We start from the raw sequence: 21,382 nt of genomic DNA, 5'->3' as shown, positions 1-21,382 counted from the left end.
GCAACTGGTGCTTTTTCTGTATTTTGAAATATTTTCATAAAGAATAAGATCCAGGATTGAACCAGTCAGTTATGCATATAAGTTTGTAGAAAGTTGCTAAATACTAGACTCTATCCATGAGTACATCTGGCCTCTTGCAGAGAAATATGAAAATGTCAAAGATCATGTAGATAGAAGATAACTTTTAACTTCAGAAAAGTTCTGTTATGTAACAGTATGACATAAGATGTAATTGGTCTGTTTTCATAATCATTCCAGTTTGCAGGTATTTATTAATGTAAATGTAAACATTTATCATGGATGCTAAGAATATAGCAGTGACCAGAACGAAGTCTCCACCCTCCTGGAACTTGCATTCTAATGAGGATAGGATGGGGAGAAAGACAGTGGTTAGACACATGGGTCAGTTATTTGTTAAGTGGTAATAAGCATAATTCAGAAAAATAACAACTTAGCCATAAAATTATAGAACAATAGGGTATGTTGTTTAAAAGGGAGTACTTTTTAAGTATGTCGAAATAGTATGAGTTTAAAACGAGACAAAAAGAATACTAAGAATGAGGGAAAAATGAATTTAGGAATAAGGCTAAAAATACAGTTTAGTTGTAAAGTATGCTGTGAATGAGTCAGAAATTTGAATAGAAGTTCTCTAACATCTGACCCAGAAAGCTTTTGAAATATCTACATCAGTTCTTTGTCTATGACAGTTGATTATGAGAGTCAAGAGTTGTTTTGGTCTAAAGGTCACTTGGCATTCCCCTTGGGTGGGTCTTCATAAAAAGGAGTCAAAGCAATATCATGAAGCAGTGATGTCTTCAGAGGCACCTCTGATGCTGTGACAGTCTGTGGGTTATTTCTTATAATAACCTGTAATATAAGCTAGTGGCTTCATAGCAGATTTCACTTAGGCAAATTTGGGGGAGTTAGTAGAGTGGCAAATTTTGCAATACGACAAGATTTAGGTGTTGTTTGTTCTCATAATAACCATTAATATTTTGGTATGTATTTTTCTAAGCTTTTTGTTTTTAAATTTATAATTTCAAAAAAGTATTGAAAATGAAAAATATTTCCCTAAGTTTGATGCACACACATGGGGTGGCACCTGAGAGTCCACTGAGGATTTGGAAAATATTTGGTAAATGTACTGTTTTAGCTTTATAAACTTTGCATCATTAGGAATTGTGAAAACAATCTGGCTCCAACGGTTTCACATAAGGAATGGAGGGACCAACATACTGTATATACAAAAATGTATATTTAAAATAAGGGCCATGGCTTTCTTGTGTATCTAAAAATTTATTATGAGGCTTTTTTTTTTAATAACAACAAAGTTTGCTCTAATTTTTAGTGATGGTATAATATTTTATTAGTATCAATCTGCCATAATGTAACTAATCCATTTAGATTTAGATGCATTGAGTTGATTGCTTTTCATGTTTGTGAACTAGTCTGATTATCCTTTATGATACATTTAAGAGATGGAATTGCTAGGTTAAGAAGAAAGCACAGGGCTTTCCTAGTGGCTCAGTGGTAAAGAATCTGCCTGCTAAGGCAGGAGACACTGGTGTGATCCCTGATCTGGGAAGATGCTATAACCTTGCTAAGCCCATGTGCCACAACTATAGAGTCTGTGCTCTAGGGCCCGAAAGCCACAACTGCTGAAACCCTTGAGCCCTATTGCCCATGTTCTACAACAAGAGAAGGCACTGCAGTGAGAGGCCCGCACACCATAGCAAGAGGGTAGCTCCCTCTCGCCACAACTAGAGAAAAGCCCACACAGCAACAAAGACCCATTAGAGCCAAAAATAAATAATAAGAAGAAAGCACATTTGAGTGATCTGTTAATTCATTAAACATGTATTCACTTCAGTAGCTCAGTCCTGTCTGACTCTTTGCGACCCTATAGATTGCAGCACGCCAGGCTTCCCTGTCCATCATCAACTCCTGGAGCTTGTTCAAACTTATGTCCATCACGTTGGTGATGCCATCCAATCATCTCATCTTCTGTCGTCCCCTTCTTCTCCCGCCTTCAGTCTTTCCCAGCATCAGGGTCTTTTCTAATGAGTAGGTTCTTTGCATCAGGTGGCCAGAGTATTGGAGTTGCAGCTTCAGCATCAGTCCTGCCAATGAATATTCAGGACTGATTTCCTTTAGGATGGACTGGTTGGATCTCCTTGCAGTCCAAGGGACTCTCAAGAGTCTTCTCCAAGACCACAGTTCAAAAGCATCCATTCTCTGGTACTCAGCTTTCTTTATAGTCCAACTCTCACATCCATAAATGACTACTGGAAAAACCATAGCTTTGACTAGACGGACCTTTGTTGGTAAAGTAATACCTCTGCTTTTTAATACACTGTCTAGGTTGGTCACAGCTTTTCTTCCAAGGAGCAAGTGTCTTTTACTTTCATGGCTGCAGTCACCATCTTCAGTGATTTTGGAGCCCAAAAAAATAGTCTCTCACTGTTTTCCCTTGTTTCCCCATCTGTTTGCTGTGACATGATGGGACTGGGTGCCATGATCTTAGTTTTCTGAATGTTGAGCTTTAAGCCAACCTTTTCACTCTCCTCTTTCAATTTCATCAAGAGACTCTTTATTCTTTGCTTTCTGCCTTAAGTGTGGTGTCATCTGCATATCTGAAGTTACTGATATTTCTCCCGGCAGTCTTGATTACAGCTTGTGCTTCATCCACCCTACCATTTCACATGATGTACTCTGCATAGAAGTTAAATAAGCAGGGTGACAATATACAGCCTTGAGGTACTCCTTTCCCGATTTGGAACCAGTCTGTTGTTTCATGTGCAGTTCTAACTGTTGCTTCTTGACCTGCATACAGATTTCTCAGGAGGCAGACAAGGTGATCTGGTATTCCCATCTCGAAGAATTTTCCACAGTTTGTTGTGATCCACACAGTCAAAGGCTTTTGTGTAATCAATAAAGCAGATGTTTTTCTGAAACTCTTTATTTTTCTATGATCCAGCAGATGTTGGCAATTTAATCTCTGGTTCCTATGCCTTTTCAAAATCCAGCTTGAACATCTAGAAGTTCATGGTTCACGTACTTTTGAAGCGTGGATTGGGGAATTTTGAACATTACTTTGTTATCATGTGAGATGAGTGCAATTGTATGGTAGTTTGAATATTCTTTGACATTGCCTTTCTTTGGGATTGGAATGAAAACTGATCTTTTCCAGTCCTGTGGCCAACTGCTGAGTTTTCCAGATTTGCTGGCATATTGAGTGCAGCACTTTAACAGCATCATCTTTTAGGATTTAAAATAGCATCGCCTCCACTAGTTTTGTTCATAGTGATGTTTCCTAAGGCCCACTTGACTTTGCATTCCAGGGTGTCTGGCTCTAGGTGAGTGATGATACCATTGTGGTTATCTGGGTCATGAAGATCTTTTTTGTATAATTGTTCTGTGTATTCTTGCCACCTCTTCTTAATATCTTCTGCTTCTGTTAGGTCATACAATTTCTGTCCTTTATTGTGCTCATCTTTGCATGATTGTTCCCTTGGTATCTCTAATTTTCTTGAAGAGATCTCTAGTCTTTCTCATTCTGTTGTTTTCCTCTATTTCTTTGCATTGATCACTGAGGAAGGCTTTCTTATCTCTCCTTGCTGTTCTCTGGAACTTGCATTCAAATGGGTATATCTTTCCTTTTCTCCCTTGCCTTTAGCAAAGGATTAGGATTTCTTATTAAATGTCAGGCATGTATTGCTAAATTGCCTTCTGTAAAGGTTATATCACATTATAGATTCTGTTATAAGTGAATTTCGGAGTGTGTTTTATATGTAATGTGTTTATAAAAGTAGGTTCCACTAGATAAAAATCCTTGAATTCTTTACTCGGTAACTTGGTAGACCTCTGTACCTGTTAAGAACAGCACTGAAATCAAAATGAGACAAGAATAAACCAGTTTTGCTCAAGGAGCTTTGCTCAAGGAGCCTGGCTGCCTAGCAGCACATACCCTAAAGTAATGAAGATTATTGGCCAATCTTCCCTTTCTTCCTCTTTTTCCTGACAATCCCTCACAAAAGACATTGTTATGGACATAATCAGCTATATTCCACCAAAAGAATCTTAGTCATTGTAGGCAAAAGATCAGGTGAAGGGGGCAAGAAATAAAGCCCCTCTGCAGAAGTTCTGGAGCCATCAGTTCTCTACCAGTGTAAGCTGTGCGTATGGCTTTCTCCTGAGTGGAGAGCCATGGAGAGGGTGTTTCATGTTTTCACTCTTGGTCCCTCATCTTTGAGGGTGTCAGCCGTCTCAGCCTTAACCCCCTGCCAGAAGAGAACAGGCATGATTACCCTTGATTTTCTATTCACCTTTCTTCCAGGGATTATCTTGTGATTTTCAGTTCAATTGATTTGTTTATTAGGTTTGATTTGTTTGCCAGACATTTGAAACTCACTTTTCTTTGGTATACCAGTTTTTTTTTTTTTTTACCTTAATACTGATTCCAAGCAAATTGTTTTTATAGTTCCAAGAACTCCATACCTTTTTTTTTTTTTTTTTTTTACTTTTGTGGCTTATGCTAGTTAATAATTTCAGAATGTGTTCATAGAAATATGACTTAATTTGAAAATGTTTTTGTTGTGCTGTGTTGTAAGTACATTTGCAATCCTTTGAGATTATCCATCCGTTTATATGAAATATTTATAAATGTATTGAAGTATGTTGCTACAACAACAAATGAATCTGATATGTGAAAAAAGGGCAGAGAGAAGTGGTGTTAAATAATTTACATTATTCTCTTTTAACTATCTGTATTAAATTTGGAGAAACTGCATGTCTTTAGTTTTTATTGGAGTAAACAAATCAAATTTCTCTCTTTTTTTTTTTTTAACAAATCAAATTTCTTTGGAACTCTTGGCTTTTGACTTGCAGCCTGTGTTAACCTGGTATTAATTCCAGACTGGTAACTGCTCTTTCAGAGACGGAATTTCTCAGAGAGAGCGTATTTGCAGGACTTGGGCAGTAGAGAGGTGTTTTTTTTACAAATAATGGTGAGGATATAACCGAGTGACGTTAGTGTACTTAGTGTGAAGTACTATTTGAGTCCTTTTAGAACTTAGGATGTTAAAGTATTCTTGGCCTTACTCCCATTGAATACAGAGAATTTATTTACAATTTGGAAATGTTCAACAGAATGCCACGTTCTCCATATGAACTGGGTGAATTAATTTCAGGTTCTTTTGGTTTAGAATTCTACTTCTGCCCATTTTTTGTTTAGCGTAATTTCATGTATGTTAGCAAAATCCTTTGTACAGGATGCCGTCATTTATAAAGGCTAGGCTGTTTGACTTCTTTCTCATTTGTGTGGCGACCATTACAGGTTTTTGAGAAAGCTATTAGGTTTAGTTGAGGTTATAAAGAAATATGCCATTGCTTTTACACTCAAGCAACTTAAAACATAGTCAAAAGCCGAGACAAATACAGGGATCTTCAGGAACCTAACTTTGGTACAGACCTTTAAGTCAGTGACTGACAATTCAGTGTCAGCCTGTTTGAAAGAGGCTTATAAAAGTGCTCACGAACGTATTCTTTTGCAAACATCTAAAGCAGTTTAACCTGGAAGGAGGTTTTAAAAGGCTTGCAAACACACACATGCACACACATACACTGTTTGGAAAACTATTTTAAAAAAGATGAGAAGTGCCAAACATGAATGGAAATACACAAGAATAAACATGGGAGGGAGCCATAGAGTAATCGCTCCTTGACAGGAGGCTGGAGATACACGCCTAGACTTGCTCCTGGTTCACTTAGCAGCAGAGGATGAACCCAAGGACTGAATCTTTTCTTTCAAGTCTTAATTATGCTTTAAGATGGAAGCCAAAGGAATGGATAGTAGGAAGCTACAGCTGTAATTTCGTAACTAACAGGCAAACTGGCTCCAAGGTAAAGAAAATGTCTTGATTTCCTTTCTGTGCTAATTTCCTCTATTGCATTGAGTCATAAAACTTAGGTCAATTAATCAGCCTTCCTGTTTTGCAAATTAGAAAATTGAGGATCAGAGGAGAAGAGGGTTAGAGCATCAGGTCTTCTCCTTTCTAGCCCAGTGTACTTTTCATAGTGTGCCACCCTACTTTTAATTACTGCTACCTCATTGGCTGAATTTGGCTATTCTGTTTCTCCATCTCTCATTTCCAAATTATTTATGTACTTTATTAATTTTTGGTTGCACAGCGTCTTCATTGCTTTGCGTGGACTTTCTCTAGTTGTGGTGAGTGGGGGCTACTCTTCATTTCAGTAAGCAAGCTTCCCACTCGGGTAGCTTCTCTCGTGGAGCGCAGGATCCAGGTGTGTGGGCTTCATTGGTTGCAGTGCACGGGCTCAGTAGTTGTGGTGCACAGGCCTTGTTGCTCCTTGGCATATGGAATCTTCCTGGACCGCGACTGGAACTCATGTCCCCCGCACTGGCAGGCAGATTTCTTATTCACTGTGCCATCAGAGAAGTCCTCATCTCCAAATTAAGTGAACTCAGAGTAGCCTCAGGTTTGCATTTCTGTTATCTGTTATTTAAACCTAATTACTCTGAGGAGGTTTCCTCCATTTTTTTGTGGTGATACCCTGGTAGGTAAAGCTCGTTTAACCAAGGATTTGTAGATGAGCAACATCTTGCTTTTCCCTGCAATGCGTTTCATGGATTCAAATGCTTTGGGTTTGAAACTGGTGTTCTCAGTATTTCATCTATTCTCTGAGGTGTCTGGTATTTGAATAAAACTGAATCTTAATGTAATTTTTACAGGTACTGCAGGCAATGGGATACCCAACGGGCTTTGATGCAGATATTGAATGTATGAGTTCCGATGAAAAGTCAGATAACGAAGGCAAAAATGAAACAGTGTCTTCAAACTCAAGCAATAATACTGGAAATTCTACAACTGAAACCTCCAGTACCTTAGAGGTATACTTATATATTTTTTTCTTAGAAAAAAAGTAATGTATATTTAATGTCAAAAATTTGAGAGTTCCGGAGAAGTACCAATGAGATAATCAAAAGCATATACAGGTGTATGTATTTAAGAGGCAGCCATTATTAATATTTTTGTTTATTTCTATCCAGCCTTTTTTCTTTGGTTATTTTTTTTTATAGAAGGTAATGATACTTTCATACAGTTTTACATCTCGTTTTTTTCACTTAACTCTAAAAATATTTGTAAGCATAACTGTGTACTGTATGGATGTATCCTAATTTAACTAGCGTTTCTCTTTTGCTGGCCATGGGAGTCATGTCCAGCATCTCACAATTACAGTATATCAAGAATGTCAACAATAACTGAAGCATGAAAAGCAAAAAGATCTAGGGAATTCCCTGGTCCAGTGGATAGTACCCCATGCTTCTACTGCAGGGACCTAGGTTCAGTCTCTGGTCCCTGGGTTTGGTCTCAGGTAGGGGAAATAAGATCCTGCAGGCTGCTGGGCTATCAATGAATGAATGTATTTATGTATGTTTGTAAACTTAAAAAAAAAGCTAATGAGGGAAATTTAGGATTATTTGAAATTTGTTCTAAGATGTGGGGGTCAGGTCATCATTGAGTTGGTCCAGCCCTAAAGAGGGCATAGCCTGTTCCTCAGACTCTTGAGTAGTCCTGACCTATGACACATTGTCACAGATAATAGAATTTTACAAAAATCCAAGTAGAAATGATACATGGCTTAATTGGAAATTCAAGGGGCCCTTGCTTGTGGCATTTTACATAAGGAAAATTAACTTAGCAAGAGCTTATATGACATTTTTTTAAAATTTGTCTTTTGTAAGAATGATATTTATCAAGGACTTAGTACTAAACTCCTTTTGGTGGTGGTTTAGTCACTAAGTCGTGTCCAACTCTTGGGACCCCATGGACTGTAGCCTGTCAGACTTCTCTATTCATGGAATTCTCAGGCAAGAATACTGGAGTGGGTTGCCATTTCCTTCTCCAGAGGGTTGTCCCGACCTAGGAATCAAACCCAGGTCTCCTACCTGCCTTTCAGGTAGATTCTTAACCCACTGAGCTATGAGGGAGGATACTAAACTCCTTTTAGTGTCTGCATATTACTAGATGCTACAAAAATTGTGTCCAGAGCCTTAAAGATTATGATATAATGTGATAAGCACCATGATTGCAAAATGAAACATACACACATGTAAAATCAGAGTAATATATGAGCTTGATTTGAGATAATGAAGAGGAATTTGCTCTGTGGGGAAGAGATAGAAAGAAGACATTCTTGGACAAGGAAAGTGAAAATGTTAGTCACTCAGTGATGTCCGACTCTTTGTGACCCCCATGGACTGTAGCCTGCCAGGCTCCTCTGTCCATGGAATTCTCTAGGTAAGAATACTAGAGTGGGTAGCCATTCCCTTCTACAGGGGATCTTCCCGACCCAGGGATCGAACCCAGGTCTCCCGATCTCCTGCACAGCATGCAGATTCTTTAGCATCTGGGCCACCAGAGATCTGGAATTGTGAAAGTAGATGTCTGAGAAGTACCACGTAGGCCTGTATGGAGGGAACTGATTAGGGCTGAGGCCTGTGAAAGCAATTCCTGATCCCTCTTGTGATGTGGTGGATTGGCACCTGCCTTTGGAGAGGACCAGTCATTCATAAGTGGTTGTCACAGGCAGGCCAAGATGGTTTGCTGGCAGTGTTACAAATACTCGTGTCCGACTCTTTGTGACCCCTTGGACGGTAGCCCATCAGACTCCTCTGTTACGGGATTCTCCAGCAAGAATACTGGAATGGATTGCCATGCCCTCTTCCAGGGGATCTTCCTGACCCAGGGATTGAACCCAAGTGTCTTATGCCTCCTGCATTTGTAGGTGGGTTCTTTACCACAGCTTCCCTGGTGGCTCAGAGTTTAAAGCGTCTGCCTGCAATGAAGGAGACGTGGGTTCGATCCCAGGGTCGGGAAGATCCCCTGGAGAAGGAAATGGCAACCCACTCCAGTATTCTTGCCTGGAGAATCCCATGGATGGAGGAGCCTGGTGGGCTACAGTCCTCGGGGTCGCAAAGAGTCGGACACGACTGAGTGACTTTACTTACTTTACCACAGCACACCTGGGAAGCTCACTAAGAGAAAAAAAGCTCATTAATTATAAGGTTCAGACTGTTCAAAGGAAATTAAGAGAGCAGAGCACTGTGGGCTGAATTAGTAGCAGTTAGGAGAGTATATTGGAGAAGGCACTGGCGACCCACTCCAGTACTCCTGCCTGGAAAATCCCATGAACAGAGGAGCCTGGTAGACTGCAGTCCATGTGGTCGCTAAGAGTCGGACCCGACTGAGCGACTTCACTTTCACTTTTCACTTTCATGCATTGGAGAAGGAAATGGCAATCCACTCCAGTGTTCTTGCCTGGAGAATCCCAGGGACGGGGGAGCCTGGCAGGCTGCCGTCTATGGGGTTGCACAGAGTTGGACACGACTGATGCAACTTAGCAGCAGCAGCAAGAGAGTATATGGAAGTTCTGGTAGTGAATCCATCTCTGCTTTGCTTCCGTAAAATGTAGTAATGGAACTTTTATTTTTGTCTTGACTCATTTTTATAGAAGTGATTTCAGGGGACTTCCCTGTTGGTCGAGTGGCTAAAACTCCACGTTCCCACTGCAGGGGGCCTGGGTTCAACCCCTGATCAGGGAACTAGATCTTGCATGCCTCAACTAAGATCCAGTACAGCCAAATAAAAAAATAATTACATATTTTTAAAAAGTGATTTCAGGTTTGAAAACAGAGAGTGATTACCACATAGAAAAATTTCAGAAATTACTCATTACCTTTAAAAGACGGAGACCAGAATTTTGCCTTGAAACTTAAAAAAATGTAGATTATTTAAAATTCTTCAAGAAATGATGTTTTTAACAAAATGATCCAGGAATGTTTATTAACATTATCTTTTAAAATTGTCCAGTGTTCCACTTTGATAATATCAACTCCTTATTGAATCAACATAGAGTATTTTAAGAGAATCTTGCTGTCCGTTAGGTTTATATACATTAAAATCCTATTATATATACTCGTTGTTCACCATTTCTTGAGCAATTACTGTGGCAGAATTATAGACATGATCTCTAACCTCAAAAAGTGCTCAATCATTGGGTCTTTCTAAAATTGTAGTTATGTGGTATTTTGTGATTTATTTTCAGTCCTAAGCTTCGCACTCTTACATGAATTACTTCTCTTCCTCACTGCTAGTTTATCTTTGTGTCAATTCTTTCCATCACTCCTAGAGTTGTTTTCTAATTTAATCATGATTTTGTCTCTTTGAGACCCCATAGACTGCAGTATGCCAGGCTTTCCTGTCCTTCACCATCTCCCAGAGCTTGTTCAGACTCATATCTGTCTAGTAGGTGATGCCGTCTAACCATCTCATCTTCTGTCATCCCCTTCTCCTCCTCTCTTCTATCTTTCGCAGCATCAGGGTCTTTTCCAGTGAGTTGGCTCTTCGCACCAGATGGCCAAAGTATTGGTTTTCCGTCTCAGCATCAGTCCCTCCAATGAATATTCAGGATTGATTTCCTTTAGGATTGATTAGTTTGATCTCCTTGCTGTCCAACGGACTCTCAAGAGTCCTCTCCAACACCATAGTTTGAAAGCATCAATTCTTCGATGCTCAGCCTTCTTTATGGTCCAGCTCTCACTTCCATACGTGACTACTAGAAAAACCATAAACTAAACTGTATGTGACCTTTGTGGGCAAAGTGATGTCTCTGCTTTTTAATACGCTATCTAGATTTGTCATTATTGTCCCCTATATTAAAGAAGGGCAAATATAAAATAAGAAAAAGACATCTCACTGATACACCAAGAGGATTAGTTTAAGATAAAGAGATTTACTAGTAAATGCAGACTTATTTATCATCTGTTCTGTATTTGGTACTGTGGTTGATAGTAAGGGCATACGAAAATGAACCAACTCATAGCTTTGACTATATGGACCTTTGTCAGCAAAGTAATGGCTCTGCTTTTCAGATTTAAATCCTCCAGTGGCTCCCTGTTGTCCATAATAAGGTCGAAGCTCATTTGCATGACATTTGAAGTCCTTAATGGCTTGGCTTCATCAAGGGTGTTTCTAATCTGGTTCTGCTTTTGTCTCCTCACTCCCTTAATATAGCCAAATAGAATTTATTTACGTTTCCCAAACAAATATTCTTTCCTTCTCTCGGGCTTTTGCATGGCTGTTTCTTCTGTCCAGAATGCCCTTCTTCTATGTTTCCTCCTTATCATGGCCTGGTACTACTTACCTATTAAGATCAGTTTTGTATGGCACTTCTAGGAAAACTACCCTGTTTGCCCTAGAAAATGATTACTTGTACTGTGTTTCCATAGCATGCACCTGCTCTATAGTGTTCATTATTTCGTAGTGATTAGATCAGTCCCTCCCACTGTACTCTAGATCCTTGAGGGCAGGGAATGACTGCTTTTATTATTTTTAAACTTCAGAATTCATAGTCTATAGCCTGCTGTTTTTACTGTTGGTTCCCTCAAATCTCTTTAGAGACTGAGAGGTGTGTAGGCACATTTTCTTTCCATCTCCCAAATTGAGAGCTGTTTAAACTTTATCCTAAAGGTAAAAAACATTGAATGTGAATCTTTACTCTTCTACCTACACTGTCAGTCATTTATAGTTTTGTTCTTAGATCTTGAACACACTAGATCAGAGCCTGGAGTGTCAGGTAATGGCCAGGCTCCACTGCTCTAGCATCCTGCTTTGTGGAGACCTCTTTGCTTCCATGACAGGCTGGCGAGATGACTTCCTGCAGTGTTCACTGTATGTAGGATTTCTGTCCCTTTAGAGATGTTTTGTCATTCATACGTAGAAGTAATAATGCATCCTAGCTCCCAAATGCTTTCAAGTATAATTTTTGAGCCTCTTTTTCAGTAGAGATATAGTATACTTGTATTAATAAGAAATCTAATATTTTAAAATCTTCCTTGATTGAACCTCCTTTTAGGTAAGAACTCAGGGCCCTATCCTCACAGCAAGTGGCAAAAATCCTGTAATGGAGCTCAATGAAAAAAGAAGAGGTCTCAAGTACGAACTCATCTCGGAGACTGGTGGAAGCCATGACAAACGCTTTGTGATGGAGGTATGTACCTAGATACAAGCCAACCTTATTTTTCCCCTCAAAGACATAGGTTGTTCTGAGCTTACTTTTAAAAAAAGAGTTAGACTCAGTCAGTTCTTATGGTACTATTTGACTTTTGGTGTTTTTGTTTTCTGTGTTATGATACATTTAAATTAAAACTACACAGAGGAATTACATGGGATAACTGCAGAGTGTTGTTCTTGATTTTAGGTAGAAGTGGATGGACAAAAATTCAGAGGTGCAGGTCCAAATAAGAAAGTGGCAAAGGCAAGTGCAGCTTTAGCTGCCCTGGAGAAGCTGTTTTCTGGACCCAATGCAGCAAATAATAAGAAAAAGAAGATTATCCCTCAGGTATGAGTTAAGCATTAAACCTTGGAAAGATACCACCAGAGTGAAATCTCCTTTCATGTCTTTGTGCCACTTGAGATTTTTCTGAAGTTATTTATTTTTCTTGCTTGGACTTGGCAACTTTTTCTGTTGGGTTGATCATGCATAATAGAAATAACGATTACTGGTCCCCTGTTTTGTGGTCTTTCAGGCAGATCCTATGTTAAAAAGAGACCATTGGCTTTAAATATTTGGGGCCTCAAGTCCTCTTGATGAAGCAGTGTTGAAGGGCTGGGACTCTAATGAGATCCTGCGTTTGTTTAGGGAAGCTGCCAAGAGTGTTGGGCTTATTCTCATCCCAGCCCGCAGTTGTTTTATTTCCTTTCCAGTTTTGTCCTTTTACATTGTTTATTTTGGGGTTTCTTTGAGGGCAGCACAGTGGAAATTGACCCTGTGTTGCTTTTGTTCGTTACTGACACTGGAAATGTCAGAGCTACAGAAAGCCCAGGATTGTAGCAAGGATTGCAGTAAGAAAAGATGGCTTCCTAATTGCACGCTTTTGAATAACAGATTCTCCCATGCATTCATTTACATATTCAAAAATATTTTCTAGACATACACTATGTGCATGATTGTGAGGGGAAAAGAGACATGTAACTAACTATAAGACACATTCTCTCTCTGGTGGAGAATACTGGTATAATAATATCTGAATATATTACATGATAGGGAAAAGTCAAGTGAAAATCTTTAGACCAATAGAAGGAAGCATAGATTATTTAAGATTCTGTGTTAAGTATGCATATGCAAAGTCCATTGTTAACAGGGTAGAATAGATCACAATAGAACACTTTGAACGCATTGACACTGCTTGTAGTAACGCAGCTGACAGTAAAGGTTCCCTTCGAAACCTGATTTTTCTTGTTCCAAAGACTGTGGGCATGCTCCTGTTGTATATGATATCCATCTTAGAAATATGTTTTGTGTTCATTTACATTTTTTGTATTTATTATAATAAACACTGCTTATATTCTAGAATTCAAAATATAAACAGAAAATTATTACTGAATTGAAATACAAATAAAGCATTTAAGTTGTACTGGTACACGTGTAGAGAAAGGATAAATGGATTTTCTTTTTTGAAAATCTTTTATAAGATGTTCTAAATTAGTAGAAAGATAATTGTGACCTTGTTTGTTTTGGTGTGTTTTTCTTGTGCATACATCTTGTATATGGTCACTTAATTTTAGTGTTTATAAAGCCTGTGTGCAGATAACTTATTAGGTTTGGGTCTAGGAGACAGGAGTTTGACTTGTGTGGAGTCACTGTGCTGCCGCCAGATTGCTAATTCCTGACTGCATTTGACTAAGCTGTGTTTAAAAAAAAAGTCTGCATGAAGTTCACTCATTTTTAGAAATTTTCCATACTAGAAGATATAAAACTCATGTGTTCAATGTGCTTGACAGCCAAGAAGCAGTCTATTTTGGATTTGTGGGTTGGATTTTTTTTTTCAGCCAGAAGGGAAGATGGCTGTTCTCTGTTCATGATACGTTTGACCTTGAAGCTGTCTTCTATTCAGTCATACTAGCGATAGAGGCTATCCTAGGAGGAAAAAAGGTGGGGATTTTTCAGTGAGAGATAAACGTGTGTATGCACTGACTGTTTAAACTGTGTGTAGTGCTGCTGACTTGCTCTGCAACGCTTTTGAGGCTCTGAACCTCCTTCCCTGAAGCTTGGTTATAGCAGGGAATGTTACTAGTTTCTTAATTTCCCGAGCTTGAGTTTTTGTTGCATTATTATATTAAAAACTAAACAATATTTAATTTAAATCTAGATGTTTTCTTATTTCTTAAAATTTCAATTTCCGAAAGAAATGTTTTTGCATTCCTGTATACTGTTACTCCTTGTCTACATTTCAGTTTTATGTCTGTTTTCTCAGTTGCTCTTTCTACTCTGCAGTAAGGAAAACAAAGTAGATGTCATAATCCCCATTTTACAATTAGAGGGGAGACTGCCATAGAGATTCTGCGACTTTACCAGAGTCCTGTGGCATTTTAGAGCAAGAAGGGATTTTAGAGATGATACACACACACACACACACTCCCACCACGCAGCCCCCACCCTTGCTGCCACACACACACACACACACACACTCACACACTCCCACCCCGCAGCCCCCATCCCTGCTGCCACACACACACACACACACACACTCACACTCACACTCACACACACACTCACACACTCCCACCCCGCAGCCCCCACCTCTGCTGCCACACACACACACACACTCACACTCACACACTCCCACCCCGCAGCCCCCACCCCTGCTGCCACACACACACCCACACCCACACCCACACACACACCCACACCCACACCCACCCCGCAGCCCCCATCCCTGCTGCTAGAGGAATCTTCTTCCTGAGGTCTCAGCTACTTAGAGCAGGGACTGGCATTCACATCTTTGGTCTTCCTGTCTTAATCTTCCCCACCTCTTTCTGTTTAAACCTGACTCAGGTTCATAGCTAATTGTAGGAGGTTTGCTGTATTTTTTGGTTTGTTGGAAGAGAATTTAGTGGATTTTGAACCTAGATATCAGGTGTCTGTAATTACTTTTAATTAGGCCTAAAATAACTTTGGATGTAATCTGACTGCTGAAATGTGTGTGTAGAAAATGAACTGTTTCTGGATAACCTTCAAGTGATAAGAACACTTTATCTGCATACTTCTGTGTGTGTGTTAGTCGCTCAGTCGTGTCCAACTCTGCAGCCCCATGGACTACAGCCCTCCGTGAGCCTCTGTCCATGGGATTCTTCAGGCAAGAATACTGGAGTGGATTGCCATTTCCTTCTCCAGGGGAGCTTCCTGATCCAGGGATCAAACCTCAGTTTCCTGCAGGCAGATTCTTTACTATTTGAGTCACCAGGGAAGCCCAGCATACTACTATATGTCAGCATATTTTCTGGACTAACTCTAATATGTCATTTTTATTTTACAGATGATAAACTGAAGTCATCAAAGGCATAGATGACTTGTGTCATGTACAGGCTTAAGTTTCTTGTAGAGGTTATATACATTACAGAGTTGATGAGATGATCTTATTTCTCTCAGTAATGAAATGTGTTATTTTTAACAGGCAAAGGGTGTTGTGAATACAGCTGTGTCCGCAGCAGTCCAAGCTGTTCGGGGCAGAGGAAGAGGAACTCTAACAAGGGGGGCTTTTGTTGGGGCCACAGCTGCTCCCGGCTACATAGCTCCAGGTATAGTACAACCTGAGAGATGTCTGCCTCCTTTTTCTGGGCCACAGTTTCCAAGAATAGCTTCTCCTTTATTTTCCAGGGTTACACAGGGTTTCTGGAAACATAATACAGGTATAGGATGCATGTGCACTGAAATTTAAAAGAAGAGAGTCTATAGAATGTTATTAGGTTTTCTCCTGGAATTTGCTGAATGACTAGAGGCCTTTTGGAGGGAGGTGACAGATGAAGAATATTGCACTTGGTGGAGGGGTCATATTTTGACAATGAGAAAGCTCAGAGATATTCCACACACTGGGGAGTTTGGATACTGAGCAGGGTGTATTCATTAGGGACACAGATGACAGGTTGGGTATCACAGGTGAGAAAAACGATTGGTAAGAGGCTGCTCAGTTGGGGTGAAGCCTGACGGTGTTAGCATTTCTTTAACTCAGTGTCTGGTGAATCATCAAGGGCTGTAGAATTACATAAAAAAGAAAGGGGGAGCTTTCTTATTCAGTGCTCAGTATTCAGTAGATACTTACATATAAATGATTTCAGTTACTTGATTTTAGTCTTTACAGTGTTTCCTCAAGTAGAAATTATTTCTGTTTTTTTCCAGATGAGGAAAAACTAAAGTTTAGGGAGGTGAGGCAGTGAGCTCAGTGTGAGACATCTTGTGAACAGCAGAGCAGAGATCTGAATGTAAGAGTTTCTAGTTCCAAAGTTTGTATTATTTCCATTTCACAACATGGCTTGAGGAAGATGGGGAAAGAAGCCTTCTTTCTGTCTTCTGTTCCAATCTTTATATCATTTTAGCAGTAGCTATACGGCTGTCTTGTTGAAGTTAAGTTAAATTCCTGTAATCGTGCAAGCATGGAACTTTGAACTTGACAAGTAAACCTCTTGTAGTTGTTGATCAGATAAATTGTCGTAAAGATTGGGTCTTGTCATTATTTTTTGTGTAACTGTGTGACACTCATAAAAAGTTCACTTAGATTGTGGGTTATTTCCCCCCTGCCCCAAGAAAGAATTAGGATAGGCTTTTTGGGAAGTTTTGTGGATAATGTGGCTTTGGAGTTAAGCTTCTAGAAGTTGATCCTCTAGGGGCTTAGCTCAAAAATGTGTCATATAAAGAATGTCCTCTCTCATTCAAATATTGTGTGCCTGCTCTGACACAGAGCAGGATGGCATTTTGTTCTCCTGGAGTGTTTGGCATAAAGATGAGATATACTAATGGAATGCTCACGACTGACCAAGCTGCTGTGATAAAGGAGAAAGGCACAGTGCTGTGAGGGAACGTGACAGGGAAACCTGGTCTAGTCTGTTGGGGACTCAAAGGTTTTCCTGAAGACGTGACACTTGAACTGAGCTTTGAAGAATGAGTAGGAGTTAGAGTAGATTCAGATGGAAGAGCACTGCCTGCAGAGGGACCAGCATGTCAGCACCCTGTGGTGCTGGTGGGAGGGAACTTAACTCATTTGAAGAACTGGGATGAGACCAGTCTGTAGTGTGGAGAGCCCAGGGAGTGGGTAGGGTGGATTTGAGCTGAAGCTGGATGTTTAGTCCAAGTCCTGGAGGTCTTGGTTTGGGTTTTGGTCTTAGAACCTAAGTGCGGTGGGAAGTCGTGAAGGGTTCTAAGAGAAGGGATGAGATCAGACTTTATTTGTAAAAATCACTCTCTGTTGTATGAAGATGACTTGTAGGGGCAGAAGTTGGCATGCCAAGACACAGTAGAAGGTTTTTGTAAACTCAGAGCCCAGATAGGAGGCAGTGGAGGCACCTCCTGTGAGTGTAGGGAAGTAGAAGGGTGGCAGGAAGTGAGCAGATGGAACAACTTAAGAGGCAATTGATTGGTTTATTGTGGAGAATGAAACAGAGTGAGATTTCAAGTGTCCCTGCAGGATCTTCAGCTGCAGGAGGTGGGTTGGAGGTGGTGCCATTGAAAGAGACAGACGCTGAAAGACCCGTGGCAGTGGGACCAGGGGAGGAAGGAGGGTGGTTACAGTTTGATACAGTTTGTGTGTCCAAAATTAAGACCTTTTTCTGTACATCTCACTATTTTATGGAAATTTAAATTTTTTTTTTGCCTTGTTTAACGTCTTGTTAAAGGAAGCGGCTTTCATTAAACAGTAGTAGGCAGCTTGAGGTGAACTGTCTTGCCTTTGGTGATGTGCTTGTCCGGGTGTGTCCAGCTGCTGGGTCATGGAATGTTCTCCTCACTCAGGTGGCCAGCCACCATCTGCTAGTAGCAGTGATTGTGAGGGAATCCGAGTAGCTTCTCTCTTACATCATTGCCCTGAGCTCTGCAAAGGCCTGTCTCCTGAAGGCTTTCAAAAGGAAGTTCTTTTATAGCCTAGAGAACATTCAGAAGAGGTCAGATTAGATTATGAATAGGTTATATGCCTTTTGCAGAGCGTATTCCTTGCAGCAGGGACTGTAGTATTTTTACATATGTTTTTAAATGCATTCCTCTGCGGTCGGTTTCTGCAGAAGACTGAGGCTCTGAGAGGGTAAATATTAAATAGTGCGTGCAATTCAAAGTCACCTTGCTTAGTGGGACGGGAAGTCAGGATTAGAAGCTCGTGGCCTGTACTGGAGCACAACTGCTGGCCAGCTCAGCAGTTATAGTTTCTCTCTTTAAGGAGATTTTAGTCAAGCCTTTGAAACTATATAACCTTTGCCAACCAACTGCCTTTTCCTGGAATAAATCTGGTATACAGCATTCTTTTTTAAGCATTAACTTCTTTTTTGGCTTCTGATACTTTTCCTACTGTTCATTTCCTACTGCTTATTTCAGCTGTCTTTTGTCCTCTTGAAATATGTGATGTAGTGAGCACTAAAGACTCAGTTGTACAGCCCCTAGGTTTATGACTTAAGTGTAGACTAAAAAGTGAAAAATTTTATCTCTTATGAAAATGTTTCAATTAGTCCCCAAAAGCAGTTTACTTTTTTTTTCAACGTATGCTTGAATATTTTGTCTCAAATGAGAGATTTGGAACTGAGCATTCAAAGATGACTTAAGATTTAGCATCTGCCCCAGGGAATGCTAGGGGTCACTTGGGATGGGAACAGACACTTTAGAAAGCACCATGAAATACAATATAAGCGATGATATGGGGTGGACCGAGTGAACCGCAAGCCTAGGGGACTTCACAGAGGAGGTGATTCCCAAAGGATGAGTTGGAGTTGATCAGCTAAAGAAGAAGGGAAAAAAATCATTTTAGCAGCAGAAATGATTGTAGGAAAAGGGGCTGTGAGGTTAAAAGGCTGGATTTGTTTTTGGTACAAGGTGAAGGGCCCATGTAGATTTTGTGCCTTTATTCTGTTTTTCCTAGAGATTTACCCAAGTGTTTTAATATTTATATGTTTTAAAGTCATTTTACTGAAAGGTTAAAGATTGTTTCTGTTAACATACTGTTTCTAACCCCTATACAACTATAAAGTAGCTTGGAGGGTTTCCCATCTTATAGATGAAGGTGGCAGCTCAAAGTTAGATATCTGAGGACATAGAAGAAACTAGTGGTAGAACTAACTGGTTCAAAACGTGTTCTTTGTACTAGTTTATGTTGACAGTATGAGCCTTTTCATAGGCACCAGATGCTAATGTCAATTTTAGCAACATTTATTGAGAGACCCCGTGCTGGGGCCCAGAATTAGGATATAAGCAAGGCATGGAGCTCGGCCTCAAGCCTGCAGCCTGATGTGTGTGCCTCTTTACTGGCATTTGAGGCTTTAGTCTGCTCTTGTTACTGCTTTCTGAAAAAAGACTTGGAAATTTCTATTATCCAACTTTGAGAAATTGGTCATTTGAGTGGTTCTGAGTATTGTTTTGTTGAACAAATTATGTTTAGTGAGTGGTTACTACATGCCATTCTGCTAGGTTCCGGTGATACAAAGATGTATAAGACTTGAGTCTCTGCCATTCTAGTGGGGAATGCAGGTAGAGTTGATAATTAGTGTAATGTGGTAAGTGTAGTGAGAAGTAAGTGTACCCAGTGTCTGGTAGGCCATAATAAAAAGCTTCCAATCTGCGTAGGCATGGAGGGATTGGTGGACTAGGGCCATCCTGGGAAGGGTTCTTGTTCAGCCACACCTGGAAGAAGGCCTCAGGCAGGGCCCAAGGTGTCGGGCGGCGTTCCTTGTGAATCGGGCCAGCGCTGACTGCCCTTTGTCCTGACTGATCTGCTCTCTCCTTCTTTGCACCAGGCTATGGAACACCCTATGGTTACAGCACAGCTGCCCCTGCCTATGGTATGTACACTGTCTTACTGATTTCTCCTTTTAGCCTCTCTGCACAGCAATCCAAAGCACAGTTTGTATCTAGGGTTTCTTTAAATGAATTGGAGGATCTCAGACCTACTCATTCTAGTGACCCAACTTAAATTCCCTTTGAAAATGCCACAACCTTGTGGTTCTTGGTTTGGTTGGAGTTGCTCTTCTCTCTGCTTTGCCTGATTGAAGGACTGCTTGTTCTAATTGCCTGTTTCTGACCATATTGAAATTAAATATTCTAAGTAGTTCTTCTTACAGCCAACTTACACTCCATTCAAAGGCTACTGAAGGGCCATACCCAGTTCCTAGCTTGGCTGCCTGCCAGTAACAGAGGCACATTTAAGTTTCTGGTTAGAAACTGTATGAACTGCAGGTGATTTGAGTTAGGGATAGGAAATACTCACTTCACATTGGTAGTGTTATGCTTTGTTGTGAATTTTGCTGTGGAGGTGAAGGGAACAGGTCCCAGAGAGTGATGCAGGGTTATCCACAGCAGTGTTACCGAAGTTCTTACTGCAGAAAGTCTGTGTAGTACATGTGAGAAAATCATAGGAATCTCTCTTCTCCCTTCAAAAATAAAAATAAAGGCAAATGCAGAAATGAACCTCAGTGGCCCTTTGGATAACTTTTGAATGAGGTTTATGTGGCAATGGAGGCAGTAGGTTTGGAGTCAGTGATATGCTCTCTTAGACATCTTTCCTGTCTTGGGTGCTACATGGTATAGAATCAGCCATCTGCAGAATGTTTGTCACTTAGAGCAAAAAGAGCGCCAGTGTGTGTGTGCTCATGTGAGTGTGTGAGAGCGTGCGTGTGGAGCAACACGAGTGCGTGTGCCCCAGTGCGACCCTAGGCTGGGCGTGCGTGCACACGGAAGAGAAGGACCTTGCCTGTGCTGCTACTTGTGGTGGTGGTCCTTCACACGAGCCTCAGGCCTTTCCTTGTGCTTTTTCTCTTCATGCATCAGCTTTCCCATTTTTGTTTGGATGGAAATTATGGGTCTTTAAGACACTGCTAAATTGAAGCTTCATTTGATTTCATAACTATAGAAATAAGTAGAAAGTGAACAATTTGAGCACTTGCCCCATTAAGATAGATCTTTTACAACCTGGAAAGATGTAGGGAAGCTGGAAGACTGACATTTGGGGTAGGTTTTCTCTAAGGTTGAGAACAGAGTCTGGAGTTTCAGCCTTACCTGCATGTCTCCATTGGCATACTCAGCTGTGGCCAGGGGCTCCCCGTATTCTGTTTATTCTTAGATACGAGGAGGGGGTTAGGAACTGGGGGCTCATTTAGGAATATGCTGTCTTTTAGAATTTATTTTAAATTCAAACTCTCTAGCTTCTTTTGATTTGGCCATTTGCTTTTACCATTCAGCCAACTTCTGCATATCTCGACCACCTCTCCTTCCTGTGAATTAGGTCTGGTCAGTTTATCCAAATACATTTTGACTCACTGGACTCATTGTGATA

At 40.4% G+C, this 21,382-nt stretch overlaps 1 protein-coding gene across 6 annotated transcripts in view; it reads left to right on the top strand.

Annotated features, from left to right (window-relative positions):
• STRBP (spermatid perinuclear RNA binding protein) overlaps positions 1-21,382 on the top strand; it is a 172,545-nt gene that overhangs the window by 114,917 nt on the left and 36,246 nt on the right. For all 6 annotated transcript variants that reach the window (XR_002181815.2, XM_019970785.2, XM_070798122.1 and 3 more), the window contains 5 exons: positions 6,752-6,910; positions 11,938-12,072; positions 12,283-12,423; positions 15,539-15,662; positions 19,848-19,892. Coding sequence is in view for 5 of the 6 variants with exons in the window: in XM_019970785.2 (XP_019826344.1) it covers positions 6,752-6,910; positions 11,938-12,072; positions 12,283-12,423; positions 15,539-15,662; positions 19,848-19,892 (604 nt within the window). In the remaining variant the exon portion in view is untranslated. The remainder of the gene's footprint in view (positions 1-6,751; positions 6,911-11,937; positions 12,073-12,282; positions 12,424-15,538; positions 15,663-19,847; positions 19,893-21,382) is intronic.

The sequence above is a fragment of the Bos indicus genome, chromosome 11, assembly GCF_029378745.1.
Source record: "Bos indicus isolate NIAB-ARS_2022 breed Sahiwal x Tharparkar chromosome 11, NIAB-ARS_B.indTharparkar_mat_pri_1.0, whole genome shotgun sequence".
Classification (NCBI taxonomy): Eukaryota; Metazoa; Chordata; class Mammalia; order Artiodactyla; family Bovidae; genus Bos; species Bos indicus.
Note: the sequence above shows the minus strand (reverse complement) of the source record. Positions and strands in the feature narration are given on the sequence as shown.